Below are 26,042 nucleotides of genomic sequence, written 5' to 3'. Positions count from 1 at the left end.
CCAGGCCAGGGTTGGTCCCTGACAACCACACCAACTTATCGACATTTGCCCCGGAACTATCTCCATACTGATACACTGAACTCCACACGATTAACATCAAATGCCCCCACAAAACAGCCACTTCTTCTGACTTTCCTACTTTAATCTCATTACTTCTTTCCCAGGCTCAACTGTCCACTTTATTTCCAGCTTTCCCTGATTCCAGCATGGTACCAAGGCCTACAGATTCTATACCTGCAATGTTTCGTGACTCAGTCCCTTATATTAATGACCATAATCATTATGTGAGTAACAGGCTGTGGTTAGCTTTTAAAAAAACAAACAAATCTTTTTATTAATCATAATCAGTGCAAATAAATCTAGAAAGTAAATAAATACTAGTCATCACCCCTGCACACCAATAAATCCATTCCTAAAATATTGATGTATTTTCTTCCTGGATTTGTGTGTGTCTATGTGTGTGTATGTTGAAGACAAAAACTAATTTAAACAAAATGAGATATGAACATATTGCAATTTGTTTTCATTTAATATTCACTAAAAATATTTATTTTGATGACTATGTAATATTACAGTATGTGTGATAATTTATTTAATAAACCCCCTATTGGTGGATATTTAGGCAGTCTCTAATATTTTGCTGTTATAAATAACTGTGTTAAATACCCTTGAAGCCAAATCTTTGCAAACAACTGTCATTATTTTCTTAAGTTAAGTTCTCATATGTGGACTTGCCAAGAAAAAGGTATGAACATTTTTAAAGTAGACTCATAAGTACTGCCAAACTACCTCCAGAAATATGATACCAATTTCTACTTCCAGCTCTTTCCCTGCACATTCACAAATCCATGTGTTATAACTTAGTTTTAATTTACATCAGTTTGATTTCAACAAGTGGAATCACATTCCCAGGACATCTTCCTGGAGGCACAAGAGTTCCTGGCTCCCTGCCTCTCATGTCTGCCCATTCTGGTGCACGTGCTCTCACTTCTCAGATTAACCTCACAAAGGCCGGTTCTGTGCACCTCACTCCACCCCAGGATATCTGACCTCTCCATCCTTCACGTCCATGAGTCAGTTTCCTTGGGGTCACTAGGCAGTCGTGGAGTTGAACATGAAAGTGTGTTATACATCTGATAGTTCACTTAACTGAATATCAGGTGCCTAGGTCTTCATTCACAGAATCAGAGCATTGTGCTTTGCTTATGCTAGCCCCACTTCCTGGAATGACTTTCACATACATTTCCACTTGCTAAAATTCTAACTGCAAGTTACTAAAGCCTCCCTTACCTATGTAATTCCTTGGAAATTCTGTACTTCTCCCCTCATGGGGGCTTGTTTCAACCCTAACAGATGTTATACCATCTTTTAATAAACTTCCACAAAAGTTCTTACAAAGTTAATACAGCCTTTTTCTTATTCCTCAGGTGGACTGACTGTATATGTTGACAGTAGGATCGCATTGAGTTTGCCTTTGTATTATTTGTGTTACCTATGGTGTCCTGTGCAAAAGAGGCCTCTGTAGGGAGCTGAGGTTTTTAACTCAGGCTGGAGAAATGTATGAAAGATCTATTACTATATTGTTTAGGAATGTGATCAGCTGGACAAGGAAACAGACACAGCAGATGGATTCTATAGCCATAAATACAATTGCAAATGGCTAAGCTTCTAATTTTTATGAGATATACAGTTTATAGTAAACAAAGTATAAGTGGTTATAGTCATTTTACACCTTATGAAAATGACAGCTATCTTTGTCCAAGCATGTACTGCATGCTGCTCTCCATGCTGGGTGTTTATGTATGTTGTTTAAGTTGTACCTTAGAGATTAGGTCCTGTCACCTCCATTTTGCAAAAGAGAAGATCAAGGCTTAGTTAGATTAACTACTCTGCCTGAAATAATAAAGTTTTAAGTGCCAGGATGGGACTCATTCCACATATGTCAGGTTCTTTTCCATTCTGCTGATGGCCTCTTTATCACCTGGTTGGCCTGACTCCCTATTATGTCCCTCTGGCTAACTAGAACAGAGAAAGTGGGGAGAGGTGTAGCCACAGTTAAAGGAACAGACCTAACATGGAGATCCTATGGCCAGAGAGTTTAAGCAAGATGTGGATATGGGTGAGTATAAACTAGTGGGTAGGACAAGAAGGACAAAATCTCTGAACAAAGAGCATGACTGAGATCAGGCGGGCAGGCTGTCATCAGGAAAAACCAGCACCTACAGGTGGGCTGGGGAAGAACCCTGCAGCTAAGTGGGACACAAGGTTCCCCAGGAAACAGGCCAAACAGACCTCGGGCACTGCTTGGGGCAGAAAGACTCATTTTTTAATCCCATCAGGTGGTAAAAGAACTGTACATACACTGCTGTGTGGGGCTGTCTCTGATTCCAGGTCCAGGCAGGGCTGAGCCTGTGGGAAATCCCTCCAATCCCTGCAGGAGACTGGTGTGGGGAAGGCTGGAGCAGGATGAAAACTGCCTGTGATAAAGACAGACTCACTGAAAAGATGTGAAGAAATGCAGTGGAATCACACAGTCTTAGATTACAATGTAAAGGCATGATTAGCAGAATATAAATATGAATCTGTAGGGTGGTAAGTGATACAGAACTTTCTAGAGTCTCATGCTCAAACACAAGAGGGGTTTGGGTGATTCATGAGCTCAATTTCAAACTGTCAAAGAATGTTTCATGGAAATCATTGGTTATGAGTCATCAAACACTGTCTATGGGAAAGAAAGGACTTTACTAGGAGTTTACTAGGAGGTCTTGTTCAAATCTGATGCTGAGTCAAGAAGTCTGTATGAGAAAGGGATTCTTCACCTCTAAGAAGCTCCAGGAGATGCAGGTGCTGTTGACCCTGGCACCACAGTCTGAGTCATGAGGAATTAGGGAGCTGGTAAAGAAAGTGGGACACTTTGGGAGTGGGGGGAGGGGTTGCTGAGGAAAACATAAACAAGGAGAAAACGTAGTGAACTAACATATTTGCACATTATATCAAGGTCTAGTAAGCATTTATAAAAATGTATTATCCAAGTAATAACTCTGAGCAAGAAAAAAAAATTAACAAACGAACATCAATCTACCTCTAGAGCTGAAAAATGCTTTAAAATAGCCTAGGACTCTCTAAAATGATCAAATAAACCATCAAATCATCTAAATGAAAAACTCAACCCATGTTCAATATCTACGCAGGAAGCCTAAGGTGCTATTTACCTCATTTTTTGCTTGCTATTTCTTTTATAAATTAGAAACCTATTAATAGTACCTATTAATTTTCCCCATTTACCCTAACTTCCAGGAATTGGGACAGCAGAGGAAATGAGGGAGAGAATAAGGCCCCATTTCTGTTGGTCTGGCTCACTCCCAGCAACCTCAGTCAATCAAATCCAACACAAAAGGATATCCAGGAGTGACGGGGCCTGGGACAAGTGAGCAGGAGAGGAAACCTGATGATGTACACAGGTGGTATGAAATCACCTCATGAATATGCTGCCTGCTTATAATCTTTAAACACAGAAATGAAACTAACAATGATACTATGAGTGAACCATGACACAAAACAAAAGTCAAGTAACTGCAGTTATTAATCCAGTCTACATATTCAGTCATCCCACAAACACTTTAGAAGTTCAGATAGTCCTGTGATTTGAGAATTTTAAGGTAGAAGAATACAAATATGTTATATGTCCCTAAGATATAGATAATTCATATTTGATGTCTTTGGGGGAAATTTAAGACAGGAGCAAATTGACAGAATTATGTTTACAATGGGAAATCTGCTAGTAAGCAAACATCACCCATGGTGATTTTAAGCACAGAATTGCATCATGAGGTACAGTTACTATTTTCCCAACCTACCCTGAAACTGGAAATACTTAGGAGCAAGCTTTTGCCATGTGACTAACTGAAGCTGCTCTCTGGACTGTAGCCCACCAGGTTCCTCTGTGCATGGGGATTTTCCTGGCAAGAATACTGAAGTAGGTTGCCATGTCCTCCTCCAGGCCCTGGATGTCATTTGGGCATTAAATTTAATGTTCTTTCGTGTCACAAGGGCTTCCCAAGTGGCACTAGTGGTAAAGAATCCCCCTGCCAATGCAAGTAGAGGTAAGAGACCTCTGTTCGATCTCTGGGTTGGGAAGATGCCCTGGAGAAGGAAATGGCAACCCATTCTAGTATTTTTGCTTGGAAAATCCCATGACCAGAGGAGCCTGGAGGGCTGCAGTCCATAGTGTCACACAGAGTCACAAGGGTATCATTCATTAAATATGGCTATGGTCCACTAGGTGGGTCTGAGGTAGATAGAGTTTTAAACAGCAGTTCCTAAAGTATTTAACACATCTAGGAAACTGGTTACTTACAAGCTGTTGCCTTGTGTGTATGTTTTGGTTACTGGTTGCACTTATCCATGTATTACTCATTCAGCCTCACAGCCAGCAGTCCCTCAGCACTCTCTGTGTGCCCTGCAGAACACTTTCTGGGGAACAGAGCTAAAAATAAGATGTTCCCTGATCTTTAGAAGCTTTAGGATACTCTGAGATACAGACTCAAAATTACAAAACATGTCAAGATGGTCTCTTTTATTTTAATTGTGGTAAAATACATATAACATACACTTTGCCAATTTAACCATATTTAAATTGACAGTTTAGTCTTAAGTTTTCATATTATTGTGCAACAAACCTCCAGAATATTTTTTGCCTTTTATTCTTTGTCTTGTAGAACTTAAATTCTATACTTATTAAACAATAACTCCCTACTTTCCATCCCTCTGTCCTTGGTGACCATCATTCTACTTTCTGTCTTTAGGAATTTGACTACTCTAGGAACCCCATAAAAGTGGAATTATATAGTATTTGTTTCTTGTGTGTCTGGCATATTTCATTTAGTATGATGTACTCAAGGTTTATCCATGGGTCAGAAATTCCTTCCTTTTAAAGGCTGAATAATATTACATTGTATGGATCAGGGAGCATCTTCTTTTTAGCTCGGTTCCCCAGAAAATGGCATTCTGCAGGGCACAGAGAGGGTGCTGAGGGGCTGCTGGCTGGGGCAGTGAGTGAGTAACATTCTATTCATCTATTCACCTATTGATGGATACTTATAAGCACACGTGTACGATAAATGCTATCTTAAGGGTATACAACATTAGGAAGAATTGGGAAGCAGACGCATAAGAATTAAGTCAGAAAATGAGGAGGCTTTAAGCAGAAGATGACTGAGGGGAAGGGTCTCTGAAGTAGAGAGGGCCGTGTGTGCACCCTGGAAGGGGGGAGGATGCGGTACTTTAGGAGAATCTACGCACAACCCGAGTGTTCGGGAGTGTGTGAACTTGAAGACTTGAGGCTGGAGAGGTAGGTGGGGAAGAGATGCCTACTGCCTTGTCTGTTCTGGATTAGTCTGTTCTTCAAGACTCTGCCCTGGTCCCAGCTGAGGGCCTCAAGCTGCATGGGAAAGGAACATCACTTGCCAACATGGATGCTGACAGGACCAGGTCACAAGTCTTTCTGCCATCTTCCACCTAGAATCTTCCCTGCTCCTCTCAGTTTGCTTTCATCAAATCTGAGTGAGTCTCTGGACTCTGCCTCCACGGAGGGCTCTGGTTTTTCACCCCTGACTGAATCATGATTCTGGGCTCTCCTCTGGTGGCTCCGAGTTGGCCACACAATCCCTGCTAGAATGGATCTAGGACTGCCCTATGGTTCCAACAGCAGCTCACCCAGTCCAGTAAGGATCAGATCTGTGCTTCAGAAAGAAGCAGTCTGTGGGGGCAGAGCAGGAGGATGACTGTCGGGTGGGGGTTAATGGAGGACAAGTCTATGGGAAGGGCCAAAGGACAGAGGAGGAGGCCATGGCTGAGGGGCATCATAGGAAGAAGAGAAGATTTTAGAAATACAAAGAATGGATGGGGGAAAAGGAGATATTGGAGAGTTAGAGACAGTGAGTCAAGGCTGACTTCTCAGAATCCACATGAATAATCAGGTGTTAATATAGTGTCCTGGGTCAGGACAATCAGGCTAAGTTATAGTTCAGGAGCTCAGGACCCACCAACCACCATGAAGGAGTTCACAACACAGGGAAAGAAATACTGGGATGCCCCTCCCCTGGTCAGTTTTCAAGAGAGATTCACCTGTGATATCACTGATCTAATCTGCATCCATGAAGAACTGCCAAGAGCCAGTGTGAGGAATCCCACCCATGGCAAAGGTCATGAGGAAGGAAGCCAGACATACACAAAGGCATTATCTGGCTTCAGGGGTTCCCCCTGGGTTTTCCTGAACATCTACCCCCAAAAACCAGAGTCTGCCTGCCTTATTGTACTGTGCTTTCCACTCTTCTGACATAACAGGGGGCCATCCCCGATCACCCTCCTCTAAAAGGAATTAACTTAGGGCTCCAGTTAACAGTCTCCTACATAAAAAAAGAATGTCTTGGTTTAAACTCCTCTGATAGCTTTCTAACTTACCTGACCAGTCTGCCTGGACTTTTACAACTTGTGAATTGTTTACAGCCCCCCAACCTCGAGAGGCACGAAGCTTAAAGCATCTTAAAGATACAGAGCCTTTTTTAAAGAGCTAAGAATTATATTGGTAACAGGTTTTCACTGTTGACTCAATGACTGCTGCCAGGCCTCCATATTCTTTATCTTTTAGACACCTGAAAGCTATTAATCAATGTAATTGGGATATAGAAAAAGGAATATAGTAGTTTTGATGTTAGCAACACTAGACTTTTGAGTTAATTACTTTTCTCTTTGTTATAAATCACTGTACTTCTTTCATTGTTATAAATTCTTATGTCCTTGCTATGTAAAAATGTAACTTTATTTAGTGCTTTCTGAGAGTGGCATCAGACTTTGGGAAGAACAACACAAATAAGTTCTCTGGTTGACAGACCCTTATCAGAAAAGGGCCATAAAATGTTCATTGGCCTTCTGGCCAAAAGATGATGTAAATCACCTAAGACTTGTGTATACAGCTAGGTATGCAGAGAGTAAGCCTGGTCTCAATAAGGGTCAGGGCTGCTAACGCTGCATAATTTTGTATTATCCATTGATCTCTATGTACAATCAAAAATATAAAAAGCCTTTCTGGACAATAGAGGATGGACCAGTCACTGGAAAGACTGATTTCCCCTGTGTCTTCTTTACTCTATTTTCAGGCTGAATTCCCATCTGGAGCATGGAGGCTCACCAAGTCTACTTACTTGCCCTGGCTTCTAAGACCCACGAGAGAGGGAGCCCAAGGAGGGGCACCCTCCGCTATTCAAACGGGCACCAGTGGCCTAATGTAGATGGTGCAAACCTCTTGTCCTGAGGCTTTATTAGTTTTCTGCGTAAACCAAGTTATTCAGCATCTTTTCTCCACTAATTTTCCTACTATACTATTTCTTCCTAATCTCTTTTTATATTTCTAAATAAGCAAGTTTTTCCTCGCCTACTCTGTACACCCTTCAAATTACCCTGGATCCACCAGGGCTGGACCCCGGCAAAGAACAAAGAGTCCCCCCAGCACACACAAGAAAGTCAACAGCAAATGTGGCACTAAATCTTCAGCTGAATTTTAAAGAGGCAAATGGCTTAAACAAACCTTTTCTCCTGGTTTAATGTCTGTTGTCAGGTCCTTCAATACCAGAGGCCCGTCTGAGCTGTACTTGAAGTTCACTTTGCTCAAGGCAATCATTCCATTGTTGGGCCAGTCTGGTGGTGGATGAAACTCAAGTTCCCAGGGTGCTTCTTGCTCAAGCTCTGTATATTCTATCACCCTTTCTACTGAAATCATCTGAAACATATATGATATCATGTGGGTTAGGACCAGAGGGTTTTGTTTATGGATGTTAAGAGATTGTAAATAAGGCATTCTGCTTTTATATATATCTGCTTTTTATATGGTTAAGAATATTCCAGGTCTTAGCATCTGCAAAGGACTGAAGTAGGAGTGTGATGACTTCTTTGATGATTTGCAAACTTATTCATCATCCTGTAACAGTTTCATTTAGAGCTGCTTCCTTCAGCATTATGTTAAAACTAAAAGAATTAGATAAATGAATGCAAAGATTTTATTTATTCACTTTCCACATCTGAATAAAAAGAATTTTGTCAAAGAAAAGAATACTTATGAACACTAATTAGTGGTTATAAAAGGGCCACGTGTTATAGAGGAGTAGAACTGGATGGTCATCAAACATCATTTTAATAATTTCTCACTTTCTATTCTATTAGAAGGGAGAAATGCAAACATTGTATTTTTATTGTTTTTCTCTCTTTGGGACAATATGCGATACTCAAAGGAGAATATAATTTAAATACTGACCAAGCCTCCTAAACAAAAATAACTTGACATCTTTGATAGCACATTCAGAGAGGTAGCTTATTCTACCAAAAAGGAGGGATACCAGCACATTCAGGTGTTTAACATATACAAGAATGAATGCTAAATGAGGCAGGGACAGATATCTATCAATTAAACAAAGAACTACAAAATATTGAATTCTTCTTTTACCAATAATGAGGAATTATCAGTTAAGAAACAATAATAAACAACCTCCCCCCAAAGTGGTTTATATTCTCTCCAAGATTTCAGAACCTCCTACAGAGACATTTATTACATTTGAAGACAGTTTGTGATGAATAAAAACCTGCTGACATAGCAAACATAAAACTGAGTAAAAATGTACTTTTTTACATTAGCTTTAAACAGATGGAGGAGGATATAAAAACTTCTGTGAGCTAGATGTAAAAACAAGTTTTAATATTTTACATAAAAATTCCTTTTATACTTTTTAATGGCAAGAACTAGTACAAGGTTAAGAATTAAGATAAACATCACCATATTCTCAACTTCAACACTTAGCCTGATGCACCATGGGAACACCACCATGACGTTGAGGGCATAGGACAGTATCAGGCCAACCTGCCCGATATTCAAACCTAAATGAGGAAGAAGAAGGGGGGAAAGTCAGTCCTGTTTTTGACCTTGAGGTCAGTTCCTTCTATCACTTTATTAAGATAACTCCTTTATAATTAAATCATTTATATATAATGACAATATTACTTATACTTTTACTATCATTTGATTGAGTCCACAATACAATTAAAACCTCCCTCCCAAAAAATTAAAACCGCTATGAATTCAGAAAGACTATTAAATGAACTTAATCTCAACATTGTCAATATACAGTAGACATTGAGGAATAATGTTATTATTAAGACTTTTGTCATTGTGGTTTCAAGAACAATCAAGCAATTTCACTTTCTATGTCCAATGCAGCCATAGTTGGAAACCATGAAAAACAAGGCAACGGTTTCTAAAAGCCAGAGCTTTTAAAACTAAAATACCATTCTCATTGTTCCATATTAAATTCTGTGATTCAATATTACTCTTACAGAATATTTACGGCTGGTAAATTCATGCCATATGCACCAACACCTGCTCATCTGGTACCCACACAGTGATGAGGATGGTGTCCTTTGCTACAGAGACTCTTTCTCATCCCAGTGCACCAAGCACCTACAACCAAGAGACCCCAGTAGCCCTAAAGCCAAAATCTAAAGTCCTAACTTGGACAAAAAGCTTTATGGCAAATTTGGTTATCTCCATCCAACTACTAAACACTACCAGGAAAGTTTCTAAGGTCAGCTTGCTATCGCTGAGTAGACATCATCTCATTCAAAGAAAGAGAAAAGAATAAAAGGTCCCATCAAGACCCAAATGACCTCTCTGCATAGGCCACACTGTGGAATCACATGCTGCAAATGCTCTAATACAATTCATTAGAACCAAACTATACTTGTTAGACAAGGCAGCAAGAGTTTCATATAATAACTGTAAATATAGCTATAAATTTTAATCATACCATAAATAGTTATTTATACCCATACTTACTTTGTGCAAGAAGCAGGGACCCAAAGTCAACAAAATAGATGAAGATAAAATAGATGATATCCAGACGCAAAGAGAACCATCGGGTTATAGTCAAAAGCAAGAACCAGGCCTCTGGATTTGTGAACCATAATAAGCATAATGAATAAGTTAGAAAAAACACGTTAACTGCTTTGAACAAGAAAGACCATTTTGCTCAGTTGAGCTACAGAATATTTTTACACAAAGTAGGGTGGCAAAGTTATACACCCAAGGAACATGAAGGTTCCAAAAAGCTGTTTTGATACCAGATAACATGGGACACAGAAGAATTAACCCAGGGGCTCTGTGGAACTATATTCAATAGCTTGTAATAATTTATGATGGAAATTTATCTGAAAAAATACATATATAAAACTGAATCATTTTGCTATACATCTGAAACTAATATACTACTGTTTAACAACTATACTTCAATAAGAAAAAAATTCAACTCACAGGTCATAAACAGTAATATGATCACAATGGAGGAAATGGAAAAATGGTCTCATTGGTGCATTTCCTACAGTGCTAGGCCTCGACATAAGGCTCATCCTCTCTCAGGGCCAAATGTTCCCAGCTTTCTGACAGCAGAGAGCACAGCTCACATGCTGTTTCCAGCACCTCCATGCTTACTATAGGCCCCTGCACAGTGTTTATTCTTAGGAGCCAGTGTCTATACAACCATGAGCTAACTGGATCTGCATGTGACTTTCAAAATGCCATTTTATCTTTAAGATACAGTAAAGACTGGAGAGATCAGCTGGGATTACAGATTTAGAGGGAATTCTGAAATTTCTACCTAGGGAAAAATATTATCAATATTTGAAATAATATTAACCAAGTGAGTTAAAAATCTGTTAATTAGATAATGATTTACCTCAATGAAATCTGCTGCCCTGAATGCTCTGAAAAGAGAGTTGACAAACTATAGCCTGTGGGCCAAGAATGGCCATCATCTGCTTTTGTAAATAAAGTTTTATTGGAACACAGTCATGTGCTTTTGCTGATGCATTATCTTTGCCTGTTTTTGTGTTACAACAGCAAAGTTGATAAGTTACAACAGAGATAGAATAGCACACAAAGTCTAAAATATTTACTATCTGTTGTTTGAAAAAAAAAAAAAAAGTATACTGACTCCTGTCCTAAAGGGACAGAAAGCCATAGGACACCATGATGGAAGGACAATGCAAGTTGGTCTGGGGAGAAGAGAGAAGAGGGGAGCACAGATGGGGTGGTAAGAAGAAGGGGTGGGGGAGGCAGGTGTGCAGAGGAGGACATGGGGCAGCACAGAGAGAGATGCTGGCCAGCAAGACCACCTGAGAGGGAGGTCAGGCCTCAGACGACAGCACATCCCATCCTCTGAAATCATCTCCAGAAACTCACAGACCTGAATGTAAGTCCTGGTGTGAGTCAAACAGTTCCTGAAACCTCTGCTCAGCTTTGTATGCCCGGATGGTCCAGAGTCCTTGGAGAGAAGATGCTAAGTGGGAAAACACTGGGCTCCGTGCTAGGAAAGCAGAGACAGACACATGACAGAGAAAGTCAGGGAGGCTGGATGCAAAGAAATCCATTGACTCCCGTGTGCTGTGTTTGCACGTTCTGCCAAACAGAGCACTAGAATTCCTGGTTGGGCTGCCTGGGGGAGAAAGGATGACACCATTTCTGGAGAGAATTCTCCATGTGCTGCTCAAACTCCTGCTCACATCAAGCTTCACCTTAATGACCTAGAAATGAAAGATTCTCTTTGAATCTATCTTTGTGCATCCATGTTAAGTCTTTTCAATTGTGTCTGACTCTTCACGACCCTATGGGCTCACCCACCAGGCTCCTCTGTATATGGGATTCTCCAGGCAAGAATATTGGGAGTGGGTTGCCATACCCTCTTCCAGGGCATCTTCCCAACCCAGGAATCTAACCTGCGTCTCTTGTGGCTCCTGCATTGCAGGCGGATTCTTTACCACTGAGCCACCAGGGAAGCCTGAATCTATCTTTAACCAAATTCAAATCTGACCTAGATTTAGATACTGAAACTCTTTACTAGCTTGTTCATCACAATCCTCAAACATGGCCTCTCTCCAAATTCTTCCCTGACATCTCTCTGGGTGGAAACTGTTCACAAACTTTTGATTCAATAGGATTTTCTTTGACTGCGCTGGGTCTTCATTGCGGCGTGCAAGCTTTCTTCAGTTGCAGTGCATGGGCTTCCATTATTTTAGATCACAGGCTCTAGAGCTCATGGGCTCAGTAGTTGCAGCACATGGGCTCTCTAGTTGTGGCACACAGGATTAGTTGCCCTGTGACATATAGGATCCTAGCTCACCAATCAGAGATCAAGCCTAAGTCCCCTCCATTGGAAGGCAGATTCTTAACCACTGGATTAGCAGGGTAGTCCCAATTCAATAGCATTTTTAAATTTAATTCTCTTTGAGCGTTCTTACCACACTGAATTTTGGTGAGCTATCTATGTGCTGTCTCCAACTTAGATGAGTAACCTAAGAGCCAAGCTAGAGTCAGGACATCCCCTATGCTGAACCAGAGCCAGACATAGGACAGGGGCAAGATGAGTGAGAAGAGCAGACAGTGTGCTGTCTCCCCCATCCTGGGACTCTCCCTGCACCTGTACCAGGAGTCTCTGCATGGGTCACAGAACACCTGGTACTGCACCGCCCTTGTGCCCACAGAACTTGCTTAGCCAGGTGTCTGAATGGTCTTGACTTCTGCTCTGGGAATCTAATCCAGGTTTTTAAAACTACATGCTCAATGCTTTTTCTGGCATTTGGAGGCCACTATGGCATGTGACACTCACATCACCTTGTAAAACCTAACTGTGTCCTTAGTGATCATTCTCTTTGAGTGCCTTCAGTGGGTTTGGGGTCTGGTGTCCCTTCACTGACCATTCATTTTCTGCCATCTTCTCTAAAAGGACATTGACCACAAGCACCAGTGTTAGGCACCTGTCCATCAGGGAACAGGTGGGCTGCAGGCTGCCAGGTAGAGAGGACGCTTATGGTTCTCATTTTCACCATGAATGAGGCTGTAACCTGCTGCTGTCAGAGGCAGATAGTGAGCCTGTGACCTCTGTCTGGGGTGAGTGATAACTTGTGCTATATCAGCAGGAAATACTTAAAACACTCTGTTACTTGTACATCTCCTAGAAAAGACCTGTTAGTAAAATCTGGACACTAAGCCAAAGTTAAAGTCACTTATCTTGTAGGAAGCCTCAGAAATTATATAAAATGATGGGGAAAGAATCAAAGGGGAGAAACTCCAAATTATTTTCAGGTTTTCACTCCTTAGCCTGGCATCCAAATGCCTGTCTGGGTAACAGTTCAGTCATTATCGACATATACACAGGCTCCACGGGGATGGAGTGGCTGTAGGGGGGCAGGGTATAAATGGGCAAAGACACAGAACTCCTCTTGTGCTTAGTATTCCTGTATCTATCATATAAGAAAGGAAGGAGCAGGCTTCCTCCTTTGAGACAGGAGCTCAGAGAGGGCGGGAAGCCCTCAGCTGGGGGAGGACAGCCTGGGCTGTGTCCTAGCTGACCATCCACTCAGCCCTGTGGCTCTTTCTACCTGGGACATCTGATCAGGAACCCTAACACTCAGCTATAATATTGCTATAAGGAAAAAACCTTCTTTGAAACAGGACATGATATAACATTTCCCTTTGTATCTAATTCAGGCAAAGAGCCTAAAGTGGTTCAGTGGTGTTTCTGACCTTCCAAGGGCATGGCTGTGGTCTTACTTCAGCATCCACACTGTTCTCTCTCTTCATTCTATTGCATGCCAAGTTGCTTCAGTAATGTCTGACTCTGCAATCCTATAGACCGTAGTTCACCAGGCTTCTCTGTCCATGGGAATCTCAAGGCAAGAATACTGGAGTGGATTGCTGTGGCTTCCTCTAAGGGATCTTCCCAACCCAGGGATCAAACCAGCATCTCTTTAGTCTCCTGCATTGGTAGATGAGTTCTTTACCACTAGCACCACCTGGGAAACACTTATTCTCTTGAGTAACATTTATTTTTATTTTTTTTATTTTAGCTTTAATTTTACACTTTTAAAATAGCAATATGAACTTTTAAGACTGAGCTCATGCTCAGTCCATGGGGTCACAAAGTAAATATGACTGAGCAACTAAGCACATCACAGCACAGCAAGTATTTTACAAGCATCAATTCAAGAAATCCTGAGAGCCCCAGAAGGCAGGTATTAGTATACCTGTGACAGAGGGAAAACCAGACAGGAATTAAGAGGACTTCCTGCCCAAGACTAAGTAAATTAACACACGTAACTGGTAGAGCTGAGTATCAGACCCAGTTCTGTCTTATTTCCAAAGCTGTGCTTTTAATTATAACAGCAGTGTCTCAGAGGAAGAATAATCAGGTTTAAGGATGTCCATGTGTGACTAAACGCACTTTTCTCCAGACTTTGTTTACCTTCAGGAAACCTTCAAACCTTACTTAGCTAACATCCAACAGCCTTAGCCATTACCATACATCATACTAAACACCTTAGATTGAATAAAGTCCCAGGGAATCCAGCATGAGAATGCCTTAAAACAGCAGACTTGAGGATCCATGATCTGAATAAATGTGGCACATGTGCTAAAGCTCCCTCAGCAATGTCCCTTGCAGACATTGCTAGTTGATCACAGAATCCTTACAGACAGGATTTAATACAGATTCGTAATTCAGGCACTGCCAAATGAATGTTTGGCTAGAGAAATATAACCAAATGCCATCCTGGTTTTGCATTTTGGTTATGCTCAGTTCTATAAAAATGAAAAACTATTATGATAACTGCACATTTGTCACTAAGAGGACAAAAGTCAGCATAATGCTCCAGAAAGGTAGGCAGCTGGATCTGAATATAAACCTCAGGATTTTAGCAGTTTATCAGAGCACAGGAATGAAGTAGGCTTATGCCTTCTGGTTATAGTGATCAGATGTCTTTTTGCTGGTGGCTCCAGCAGTGGCCTTAAGATATACTATTAGTTACTGCATAGAGAAAAAATGTGGTATCATTATTTATGGCACAGACCCACAACCTGGAGAGAGAACATAAACAGTTCTAATCAACAGGCCATCTCACTTGGTTACCTGGAATGTGGAGGAGGGATATCTGCATTGAATTTACTGTTTAATATAGTTGCAGCCTTGGTTTGGTTCGGTTCAGTCGCTCAGTCATGTCCAACTCTTTGGGACCCCATGAATCACAGCACACCAGGCCTCCCTGTCCATCACCAACTCCCGGAGTTCACCCAGACTCAAATCCATCGAGTCCGTGATGCCATCCAGCCATCTCATCCTCTGTCACCCCCTTCTCCTCCTGCCCCCAATCCCTCCCAGCATCACAGTCTCTTCCAATGAGTCAACTCTTTGCATGAGGTGGCCAAAGTACTGGAGTTTCAGCTTGAGCATCAGTCCTTCCAAAGAAATCCCAGGGCTGATCTGCTTCAGAATGGACTGGTTGGATCTCCTTGCAGGCCAAGGGACTCTCAAGAGTCTTCTCCAACACCACAGTTCAAAAGCATCAATTCTTTGGCACTCAGCTTTCTTCACAGTCCAACTCTCACATCCATACATGGATGACCACTGGAAAAACCATAGCCTTGACTAGACAGACCTCTGTTGGCAAAGTAATGTCTCTGTTTTTGAATATGCCATCTAGGTTGGTCATAACTTTTCTTCCAAGGAGTAAGTGTCTTTTAATTTCATGGCTGCAGCCACCATCTGCAGTGATTTTGGAGCCCAGCCTATTAGGTTGCAAAAAATCCAAATACTCCACAGGGATAGGGCCAAAAAGTTCTCAGACTCTACAGGTGAAATATCCTGTACTGTTTTTTGAAAAGGGCCTCAGGAGGTGCCCTTTTCTTCACTTCCATGTGGATGGGAAGTAGCCCATGCTCCAGGAAAAAGTCTCTGAAAAATACTCCTTCTGGAACAATCCCTCTTTGAATGGAACTACCTGCTTTGAACAAGACTGCTGAATGATTCCATTTCATGACTGACTTCAAATCATAAAATGATTGAAGCCCTGTCTACACAAAATACTGCATGGAGCTCATCACTTCTATTCTGTTTTCCCAGGTCCTACCACACTACCAAATCACATCAGCGAAATATCACACATGTCTGGACTCTACTTCTCCATAATCCAATCAAACACCTCACAAAACCCAGACCTCATGGGAGTTTAGCAGGTTCGCTAGACTGAAAATTTTTTCTACAGCGTTTATGATACCAACTGTATTTTATGCAAATACATAGGATGAATGCCTCTCAAAAGTTTATTATTAAAAATGAAACACATACATTTCACCACCAAAAACTGCTTTGTCTTGATTAACTGAGATTTGTCCACTTTTAAAGAATGAGACTCAATATGTTTCTCTTCTTGGCTTGGTTTCTAGAAAGTTAAGTTGGTAATAACTTCCAGTAACTATCCATAGTTAAGGTTTCTGACACAAACATCTTCCTTTATTTTCTGTCCTCATATTTTCTTTAAAAATATTTAACAATTCTACTATCATTGTAATTGTTTTAATATTGATGAAATATATCTGTGCATTAATGTGATAAGTTCCGTATTATTTCATCCTCTGATTATACTGTGGCTCAGATCATGAACTCCTTATTGCCAAATTCAGACTTAAATTAAAGAAAGTAGGGAAACCCACTAGACCATTCAGGTATGACCTAAATCAAATCCCTTATGATTCTACAGTGGAAGTGAGAAATAGATTTAAAGGCCTAGATCTGATAGACAGAGTGCCGGATGAACTATGGAATGAGGTTCATGACATTGTACAGGAGACAGGGATCAAGACCATCCCCATGGAAAAGAAATGCAAAAAAGCAAAATGGCTGACTGGGGAGGCCTTACAAATAGTTGTGAAAAGAAGAGAAGTGAAAAGCAAAGGAGAAAAGGAAAGATATAAGCATCTGAATACAGAGTTCCAAAGAATAGCAAGGAGAGATAAGGAAGCCTTTCTCGGTGATCAATTCAAAGAAATCAAGTAAAACAACAGAATGGGAAAGACTAGAGATCTCTTCAAGAAAATTAGAGATACCAAGGGAACATTTCATGCAAAGATGGGCTCGATAAAGGAGAGAAATTGTATGGAGCTAATAGAAGCAGAAGATATTAAGAAGAGGTGGAAAGAATACACAGAAGAACTGTATAAAAAAGATCTTCACGACCAAGATAATCATGATAGTGTGATCACTCACCTAGAGCCAGATATCCTGGGATGTGAAGTCAAGTGGGCCTTAGGAAGTATCACTACAAACAAAGCTAGTGGAGGTGATGGCATTCCAGTTGAGCTATTTTAAATCCTGAAAGATGATGCTGTGAAAGTGCTGCCCTCAATATGCCAGCACATTTGGAAAACTCAGCAGTGGCCACAGGACTGGAAAAGGTCAGTTTTCATTCCAATCCCAAAGAAAGGCAATGCAAAAGAATGCTCAAACTACCGCACAATTGCACTCATCTCACATGCTAGTAAAGTAATGCTCAAAATTCTCCAAGCCAGGCTTCAGCAATACGTGAACCGTGAACTTCCTGATGTTCAAGCTGGTTTTAGAAAAGGCAGAGGAACCAGAGATCAGATTGCCAACATCCGCTGGATCATGGAAAAAGCAAGAGAGTTCCAGAAAAACATCTATTTCTGCTTTATTGACTATGCCAAAGCCTTTGACTGTGTGCATCACAATAAACTGTGGAAAATTCTGAAAGAGATGGGAATACCAGACCACCTAACCTGCCTCTTGAGAAACCTATATTCAGGTCAGGAAGCAACAGTTAGAACTGGACATGGAACAACGGACTGATTCCAAATAGGAAAGGAGTACATCAAGGCTGTATATTGTCACCGTGCTTATTTAACTTCTATACAGAGTACATCATGAGAAATGCTGGAGTGGAAGAAGCACAATCTGGAATCAAGATTGCCGGGAGAAATATCAATAACCTTAGATATGCAGCTGACACCACCCTTATGGCAGAAAGTGAAGAGGAACTAAAAAACCTCTTGATGAAAGTGAAAGAGGAGAGTGAAAAAGTTGGCTTAAAGCTCAACATTCAGAAAACGAAGATCATGGCATCTGGTCCCATCACTTCATGAGAAATAGATGGGGAAACAGTGGAAACAGTGTCAGACTTTATTTTTGGGGGTTCCAAAACCACTGCATATGGTGACTGTAGCCATGAAATCAAAAGACACTTATTCCTCGGAAGGGAAGTTATGACCAACCTAGATAGCATATTCAAAAGCAGAGACATTACTTTGCCGACTAAGGTCTGTCTCGTCAAGGCTATGGTTTTTCCAGTAGTCATGTATGGTTTTGAGAGTTGGACTGTGAAGAAGGCTGAGTGCCGAAGAATTGATGCTTTAGAACTGTGGTGTTGGAGAAGACTCTTGAGAGTCCCTTGGCCTGCAAGGAGATCCAACCAGTCCATTCTGAAGGAGATCAGCCCTGGGATTTCTTTGGAAGGAATGATGCTAAGGCTGAAACTCCAATACTTTGGCCACCTCATGCAAAGAGTTGACTCTTTGGAAAAGACTTTGATCCTGGGAGGGATTGGGGGCAGGAGGAGAAGGGGACAACAGAGGATGAGATGGCTGGATGGCATCACTGACTCGATGGGCGTGAGTCTGAGTGAACTCTGAGAGTTGGTGATGGACAGGGAGGCCTGGCGTGCTGCGATTCATGGGGTCCCAAAGAGTCGGACACGACTGAGTGACTGAACTGAACTGAACTGAATGCTGACTTAGGGAGCAATTCTAAAAGATATATTCTGCAGGACTTCAGGGGTGTGGTTAATTATGGTATAAATGCAGCCAACCTGCATTGCCATCCCAACCTGAGAGTTCCAGTACTCACTTGAACATTCCAGGCGTTTCACATCTCGTGACGTCTCTAAGAAATACCGCCGAAGAAAAAAGAAAATGATGCCAAGGGGAATCACAGGTATGGCAAGCCAAGGAATCACCACCACTGCCACACCCAACACACCAATCACTTGTAGAAATGTCTGGAAGAGTGAAAAATAGATGCAGGGGCCTCTTTATCAAGGATTCGTTTCGAAAATAAATTTTAATAAACTATTTTGTTGGGATTAAACTTCTTTTCCTGAAAGATGTATTGAAATAGTAGAGAAAGCTTTGCCACCCAAACAAATAAAATTATAGGTGGTTCTAATGATATTTATTGCAAGATTATGTGTGTGTGCTCAGTTGCTTAGTCATGTCCAACTCTGCGATCGCATGAACCGCAGCCCTCCAGGCACCTCTGTCCATGGAATTTTCCAGGCAAGAATACTGGAGCGGTTTCCATTTCCTCCTCCAGGGGATCTTCCCGACCCAAGAATCAAATCCATGCCTCCTGCATCTCCTACACTGTCAGGTGAATTCTTTACCACTAGCCACCTGGGAAGCTCTATCACATGATTGCTGTGTGCCAAAAATCTTAAGAATCTTCTAGGTATTAGCTCTTTTAATACACGTAGTAGCCTAGAAGGTAGGAATTACTAATTTTAATAGATGAGAGAATATTTGAGGTTCAGAGAGACTAGGACTTGAACCCTAAACTATCATGAGTCAGTAGGTATTACTAGAGATGAATAAGCAGGCATCACAGATAAGGAAACCAGAAGCCTGAGTTACACAAGTAAGGATAAAGAAGTGGTTAATTACAAAGTTAGTGTCCAGTAAAGGAGGAAAAGATACAAATGTGACTTTTGGAAGTGGAAATTTTTCTTTCCTGGTTTTCTATCCATAGTTAACATTTACTGAGTGCTGACTCTGTACAGGGCTAAACATTTAATGCTTGACATGTATTAGCTTATTACTCCTCACAATAGCCCTATCAAGTAATACTATTATCTCATTTTACAGATGGAAACACTGAGCCACAGGGAAAGGAAAATTAGCTTGATGGAAACAAAGCCTGAGCCATGGAGCCAGAGAGTCTACATCATGAGCCATTAGGACATACTTAAGCTTGTTCCCCGGAGAAGGCAATGGCACCCCACTCCGGTACTCTTGCCTGGAAAATCCCATGGATGGCAGAGCCTGGTAGACTGCAGTCCATGGGGTCGCTAAGAGCTGGACACTACGGAGCAACTTCACTTTCACTTTTCACTTTCTTGCATTGGAGAAGGAAATGGCAGCCCACTCCAGTGTTCTTTCCTGGAGAATCCCAGGAACGGGGGAGCCTGGTGAGCTGCTGTCTATGGGCTCGCACAGAGTCAGACACGACTGAAGCGACTTAGCAGCAACAGCAGCAGCAGCAAGCTTGTTCCCAACATACTGCCAACTATTTATTGTCCAGGAAGATTATTTTTACTTATTTGAGCCTCCTAATTTATCTTAAATTTTTCTTCTAAATACTTTATTTAAGGAATTTCAGAGTTCATCAGCATGCCAAATAAAGAACAGACAAAATGAGAGAAATGTGGTAAAACCAATTTTTGGTATTTCCTAGAAATCTGGGGAAGAATTTTGATAATAAACAAACAACTTATAAAACATGAAGTTTTTTTTTAATTTTATCCTCTGGATATACATTAAATTTTTATCATTATGATAAAAATGACTATTTTAAGGAGTAGTGATTATAACAACAGGGGGTGCCATTTACCAGGTGTTTACTCTATGCATGGCACTGTGGTAAGAGTTCCATAATCATTCACTTAAGCATCACATCTTTCCATGAGGTGATTTTATCTTGGGAAATGATCTTGGTCTAAAAACACAGCAGGTAGAATAGAAGCCCAAATCATTGATTGATGCTGATTTAGATATCCATATTTATCAGGAGAAGTATGATACACTGGTGAAAAGTTTCAGGTGATAGGAATGCAACCAGCACTTCGTATCTATGTGTAGTATCTATCTTAGTATCTAGCCTGCTATGAAAGGGGGTCAAAAGTTGAGGATATGCAGATTCACAGAGTTTGGGCCAATGCCTCCAGAGTTTATGATCTCAGATGGAGACAATTCCATGGTGATCTGCACAAGGCACTGGGGAAACACAGGAAAGAACATGTGAATCCTTTATTGAAATTTTGAAGAAGAGATTGACAAGTGAATTTCACAGGCTAGAGAAACAGAGAAGGACATGAATAATTTGGAGTAGCAATCACAATTCCTGGAAATTTTGACCAAAAGGGAGCTGGGCTGGGAAGGTCAAATGGCTTGTCCAAGTTAGCACCAGGTGTTCTGTGTCCTCTTAGAACAAGCATCCCATTTTCACCAACCCAGGGCCTCGGCACTTTGTTGCCCAGGGCAGCTGTTCTCAGGATATCTTTGGCGGATGTATTAGCAGAGTAATGCCTATATCACAAAGACTTGGGTTATCGTTCCACAGCTCTTCCATATAAGTTTTCTCAGATGACCTTCACAACTATTTGTGAATGAGAGAAGCAAGAACTTTCATATCCATTTATAGGTAAGAAAATGGTAAGCTAGGAGGGTAAGCGGTTGTCCTAAGTTTTCCCAGGAAGGTACTGCAGGTTATGAAGAAAGACAGGAAGAATCTGTACTCTGGGAATCTCAGAGACACAGTTGTATGCAGAGGAGCCTGAAAGAAGAAGGAAATGTCCAGAACTGTGACTCTGTGTCCAGGAGCCCTTGTGAATCAAACTGCATTATTTGGATGGAGACATGTGCTTTTCCTGTTTCTCCCCATCTGCTGTGGTATCAATATAAAACCCAGAGTGAAAAGCATGGAATCTGAAGGAACAAATTTCAATCATAAGTGGAGAAATATAGGTCTGTCTAACCTCTCTTCTATTATATTTTCAGTTGAACAATTTCTTACAGCCATAGGATTAACTAATGCATCCCACCTTGCTATACCCTTTTCTCATGGGGAGCAGTCCTTCCTTCTGTGTGTGATCTTAAGTCATTAGGTTTGCCATCAGTAGTTGTCAGGAAAAATGATTTGAAATGTCAATTATAAAAAATCCAAATTACAGTTTTTTAGTAGACTCACATTATTTTATTGGACAATATTCACCAGTTTCAATAGCCTGGCTGTCCCCAGGTGAGGGCCTTTTATGACCAACCCAGCATGGCAGATAACCTAGGAAGAAGAGGTAAGATCAAAATGAAGGGCTCCACTTGAGCTGTGCCAATACTTTTTCTTTGAGTCCCCATTAAAGACCTGTAACTGTTGCTCTCAAAAGCTCCCAAATTAGGTCCTTCAGATTTCATGCTCCTTAATTCTGAAGCAATTCAAATAGGCTTTTTATAAGAGTTTTATTTCTATTTACAGGCCATACCCTAATCAGCCTTATAGTGGATATTGGGCTTCCCTTGTGGCTCAGCAGGTAAAGAATCTGGCTGCAATGCAGGAGACCTGGGTTCAGTCCCTGGGTTGGGAAGATTCTCTGGAGAAGGGAAAGGCTACCCACTCCTGTATTCTAGCCTGAAGAATACCATGAACTGTATAGTCCACGGGGTCACAAAGAATTGGACACAACTGAGAAATTTTCACTTTCATAGTGGATATTACATATTATATTATATTAACATATATACAATGCATCAGTTTATATTTAAATTTATTTATGCATATACATTTATGAATCTTTTATTGCCAGCTGTCTCAAACTGTTAACAGAAGCTGTCAGTTCAGTTCAGTCACTCAGTCGTGTCTGACTCTTTGCAATCCCATGAATTGCAGCAAGCCAGGCCGCCCTGTCCATCACCAACACCCGGAGTTTACTCAGACTCACATCCATTGAGTCAGTGATGACATCCAGCCATCTCATCCTCTGTCGTCCCCTTCTCCTCCTGCCCCCAATCCCTCCCAGCATCAAAGTCTTTTCCAATGAATCAACTCTTCACATGAAGTGACCAAAGAATTGGAGTTTCAGCTTTAGCATCAGTCCTCCCAAAGAACACCCAGGACTGATTTCCTTTAGAATGGACTGGTTAGATCTCCTTGCAGTCCAAGGGACTCTCAAGAGTCTTCTCCAACACCACAGTTCAAAAGCATCAATTCTTTGGCGCTCAGCTTTCTTTACAGTCCAACTCTCATATCCATACATGACTACTGGAAAAATCATAGCCTTGACTAGACGGACCTTTATTGGCAAAGTAATATCTCTGCTTTTGAGTATGCTATCTAGGTTGATCATAACTTTCCTTCCAAGGAGACAAAAATAGTATCCAAGCAAAAAGTCAACACTCTGAAGAAGGAAACAGCAGATTTCTGTGTGCGACAGAGATCCCTTCCTTGAAGCTGGCCTCATTTCTTTCTTCCTCATTCTCAGGAATTTCAAGGAGCCTAATCCTAGCTACAGACACAATTCTCCCCATCTGATTGGATTTCAGGCCCATCTGATGGCCCATATTACCATGGCCAGTGCTTCTGTACATCTGTCTCACCATGGCACAAAAACAATGATGTGTGTACAACAAGAAATATGTTGATCCAGAAGAAGTGACCCAAGTCCTGATGATCCAGGAAATAAGGGGAATCATTATTTTGATATGCTTATTTCCCATTGGGAGCACACCAGTTGGGAATTCTATCAGAAATCATGAATCCACATGAATAAATAGAAATAATTTTTTGGATGAATCTTTCACTTGAGAGTACATGGTGATTTTTCACAATTCATAATAATTATTTAGTTTGCAGAATGTGATAACTACACCTAGAGAAGAAATTCCATTAGCCTGATATTGTGCTGAGACGGGGCTTAGTGTTAACATTCTTGAGGGTAAGACTCTATATAAGCTGGAATCAAGATTGCAGGAGAAATATCAACAACCTCAGATATGCATATTATACCACCCTAATGGCATAAAGAGAAGAGAAACTAATGAGCCTCTTGATGAGTGTGAAAGAGGAGAGTGAAAAAGATGTGTTAAAACTCAATATTCAAAAAACACCATGGCATCCAGTTCTAACACTTCGTGACAAATAAAAGAAGGGAAAAAGGAAGCGGTAACAAGACTTTTATTTTCTTGGGCTCCAAAATCACTGCAGATAGTGACTGCAGCCATGAAATTAAAAGACGTTTGCTCCTTGGAAGAAAAGCTATGACTAACCTAGACAGCACATTAAAAAGCAAAGATGACAAAAAAAAAAAAGACCAAAATAAGTAAATAAATAAATAAAAAGCAAAGACATCACTTTGCCAACAAAGATCTATATAGTCAAATCTATGATTTTTCCAGTAGTCATGCATGGATGTGAGAGTTGGACCATAAAGCAGCCTGAGCACTGAAGAATTGATGCCCTTGAATTGCAGCTTTGGAGAAGGCTCTTGAGAGTCCCTTGGACTGCAAGGGGATCAAATTAGTCAATCTTAAAGGAAATCAACCCTGATTATTCATTGGAAGGACTGATGCTGAAGCTCAAAAACTTTAGCCACCTAATGCAAAGAGCCAACTCATTGGAAAAGATCCTGATGCTGGGAAAGATTGAAGACAAAAGGAGAATGGGGTGACAGAGGATGAGATGGTTGGAAGGCATCACCAACTCAATGGACATGAGCTTGAGCAAACTATGGGAGATAGTGAAGGACAAGGAAGCCTAGTGTGCTGCAGTCCATGGAGTTGCAAAGAGTCAGACACAACTTAGTGAGTGAACAACAATGACTGTTTTTGTTCAAGTATTATTGGTCACCTTATTATTATTAATCTTTTCTTTGTAACACATGCTTTATCAGAAAAAAAGATATAGTAAATATTTGTCCTTTATGGTAATACAATACATAATTTAGTTCATCTTGGCTATCTTTTCATGAGAGATCCTTGTTTCTATTATGAAATATGCTTACAGTAAAGGGAATCCACATCAGACACCTGGAAGGCAGAAGGAGAACCACTTATCCAGCATGTCGCTGCTTCAGACCAACCCTGACATGACAGAGTAGCCACTCCTGTCCCAGGTGTTATTCATGTTAACTCAGCCTCCCAATCACAGCCACACCTTTCTCTCACAAACATGGCATTTATTTAAGATTAAAGGACACAACACGAGGCTGAAAGGCCCGCCCTCAACCCCTGTGAAAAGGCCTTGAGAAACAGGCTCTCTGTTCTTCGTGTGAGAACTCTGACAGGACTGATACATTACCTGGATGAACTTTTGAAATGATGAAGGCAGTGAGTCATCCATTTGCCCAATGTCTTTGGAGAAACGGTTTAAAATTCTTCCTGTAAGAACAAGATATGAGAAATTACTCTTTTATCCAGACAGGCCCTTTAAGACAAACAGTTCAAGATGGTGGAAGAATAGGCTGGAGAGACCACTTTCTCCCCTACAAATTCATCAAAAGAACATTTGAGCACTGAGTAAATTCCACAAAACAACTTCTGAATGCCAGCAGAGGACATCAGGCACCCAGAAAAGCAGCCCATTGTCTTCAAAAGGAGGTAGGAAAAAATATAAAAGATACGAAGAGAGAAAAAAGAGGTAGGGATGGAGCTCCATCCCGGGAAGGGAGTCTTAAAAAAGAGAGAAGTTTCCAAACACCAGGAAACACACTCACTGCCGAGTTTGTGGTGAGCCTTGGAACCACAGAGGGCAACATAACAGGGAGGAAAAATAAATAAATAATTAAAACCCACAGATTACGTGCCCAACAGTAACTCCCCCAGCGGAGAAGCAGTGCAGACACCTGCATCCACCACTAGCAAGTGGGGGTTGGGCAGGGAGGTGTGGGCTGCATTGCTTAGAGTAAGGACCAGGCCAGAATGCCCCAAGGGCAATCTGAGGAAACTAACTTGGGATAGTAAACCAGACTGTGGAATAGCTACCACGTGAAAAGCCCTAACCTAAGACACCACCAGGCCCGCTCGCAGAACAAAGAACTGAGCTGAGCTAGCCCGGCCCATCCCCCTGCTTGGTGACAGGCAGGCAAGGGTAGCCAGAGCCGGAAGGAGGCATTCATGGCCCCAAAGAGGCATTATCTACCAAACTGCAAGCAGGCTTTGTTCTAACCAAGACTTCTTGGGATTCTAGACGGTCAACATCCGCCAGAGAGGGCGCTCTGGTTGTACACCCAGAAAACCGAGTAGCTGGGATGGGGAAGGTGATAAGTCACAGCAACCGTGCTTGCCAAATACCTGGTCACCTGAGCTGCTCGGAACTGGGAAGGGCAAAAAACGCAGGCCC

General features: G+C 41.3%; 1 protein-coding gene across 1 annotated transcript in view; it reads right to left on the bottom strand.

The window, feature by feature from the left end:
* LOC101106781 (ATP-binding cassette sub-family C member 4-like) overlaps positions 1 to 26,042 on the bottom strand; it is a 321,113-nt gene that overhangs the window by 78,292 nt on the left and 216,779 nt on the right. Inside the window, exons 20-25 of the mRNA XM_042254990.2 lie at positions 25,002 to 25,081; positions 18,789 to 18,939; positions 11,286 to 11,405; positions 9,881 to 9,991; positions 8,825 to 8,925; positions 7,586 to 7,777 (exon numbers count right to left, since the gene is read on the bottom strand). Coding sequence (XP_042110924.1) covers positions 7,586 to 7,777; positions 8,825 to 8,925; positions 9,881 to 9,991; positions 11,286 to 11,405; positions 18,789 to 18,939; positions 25,002 to 25,081 — 755 coding nt within the window. The remainder of the gene's footprint in view (positions 1 to 7,585; positions 7,778 to 8,824; positions 8,926 to 9,880; positions 9,992 to 11,285; positions 11,406 to 18,788; positions 18,940 to 25,001; positions 25,082 to 26,042) is intronic.

The sequence above is a fragment of the Ovis aries genome, chromosome 10, assembly GCF_016772045.2.
Source record: "Ovis aries strain OAR_USU_Benz2616 breed Rambouillet chromosome 10, ARS-UI_Ramb_v3.0, whole genome shotgun sequence".
Classification (NCBI taxonomy): Eukaryota; Metazoa; Chordata; class Mammalia; order Artiodactyla; family Bovidae; genus Ovis; species Ovis aries.
The sequence above is the reverse complement of the archived record's forward strand: the minus strand, read 5'-3'. Positions and strand labels throughout refer to the sequence as shown.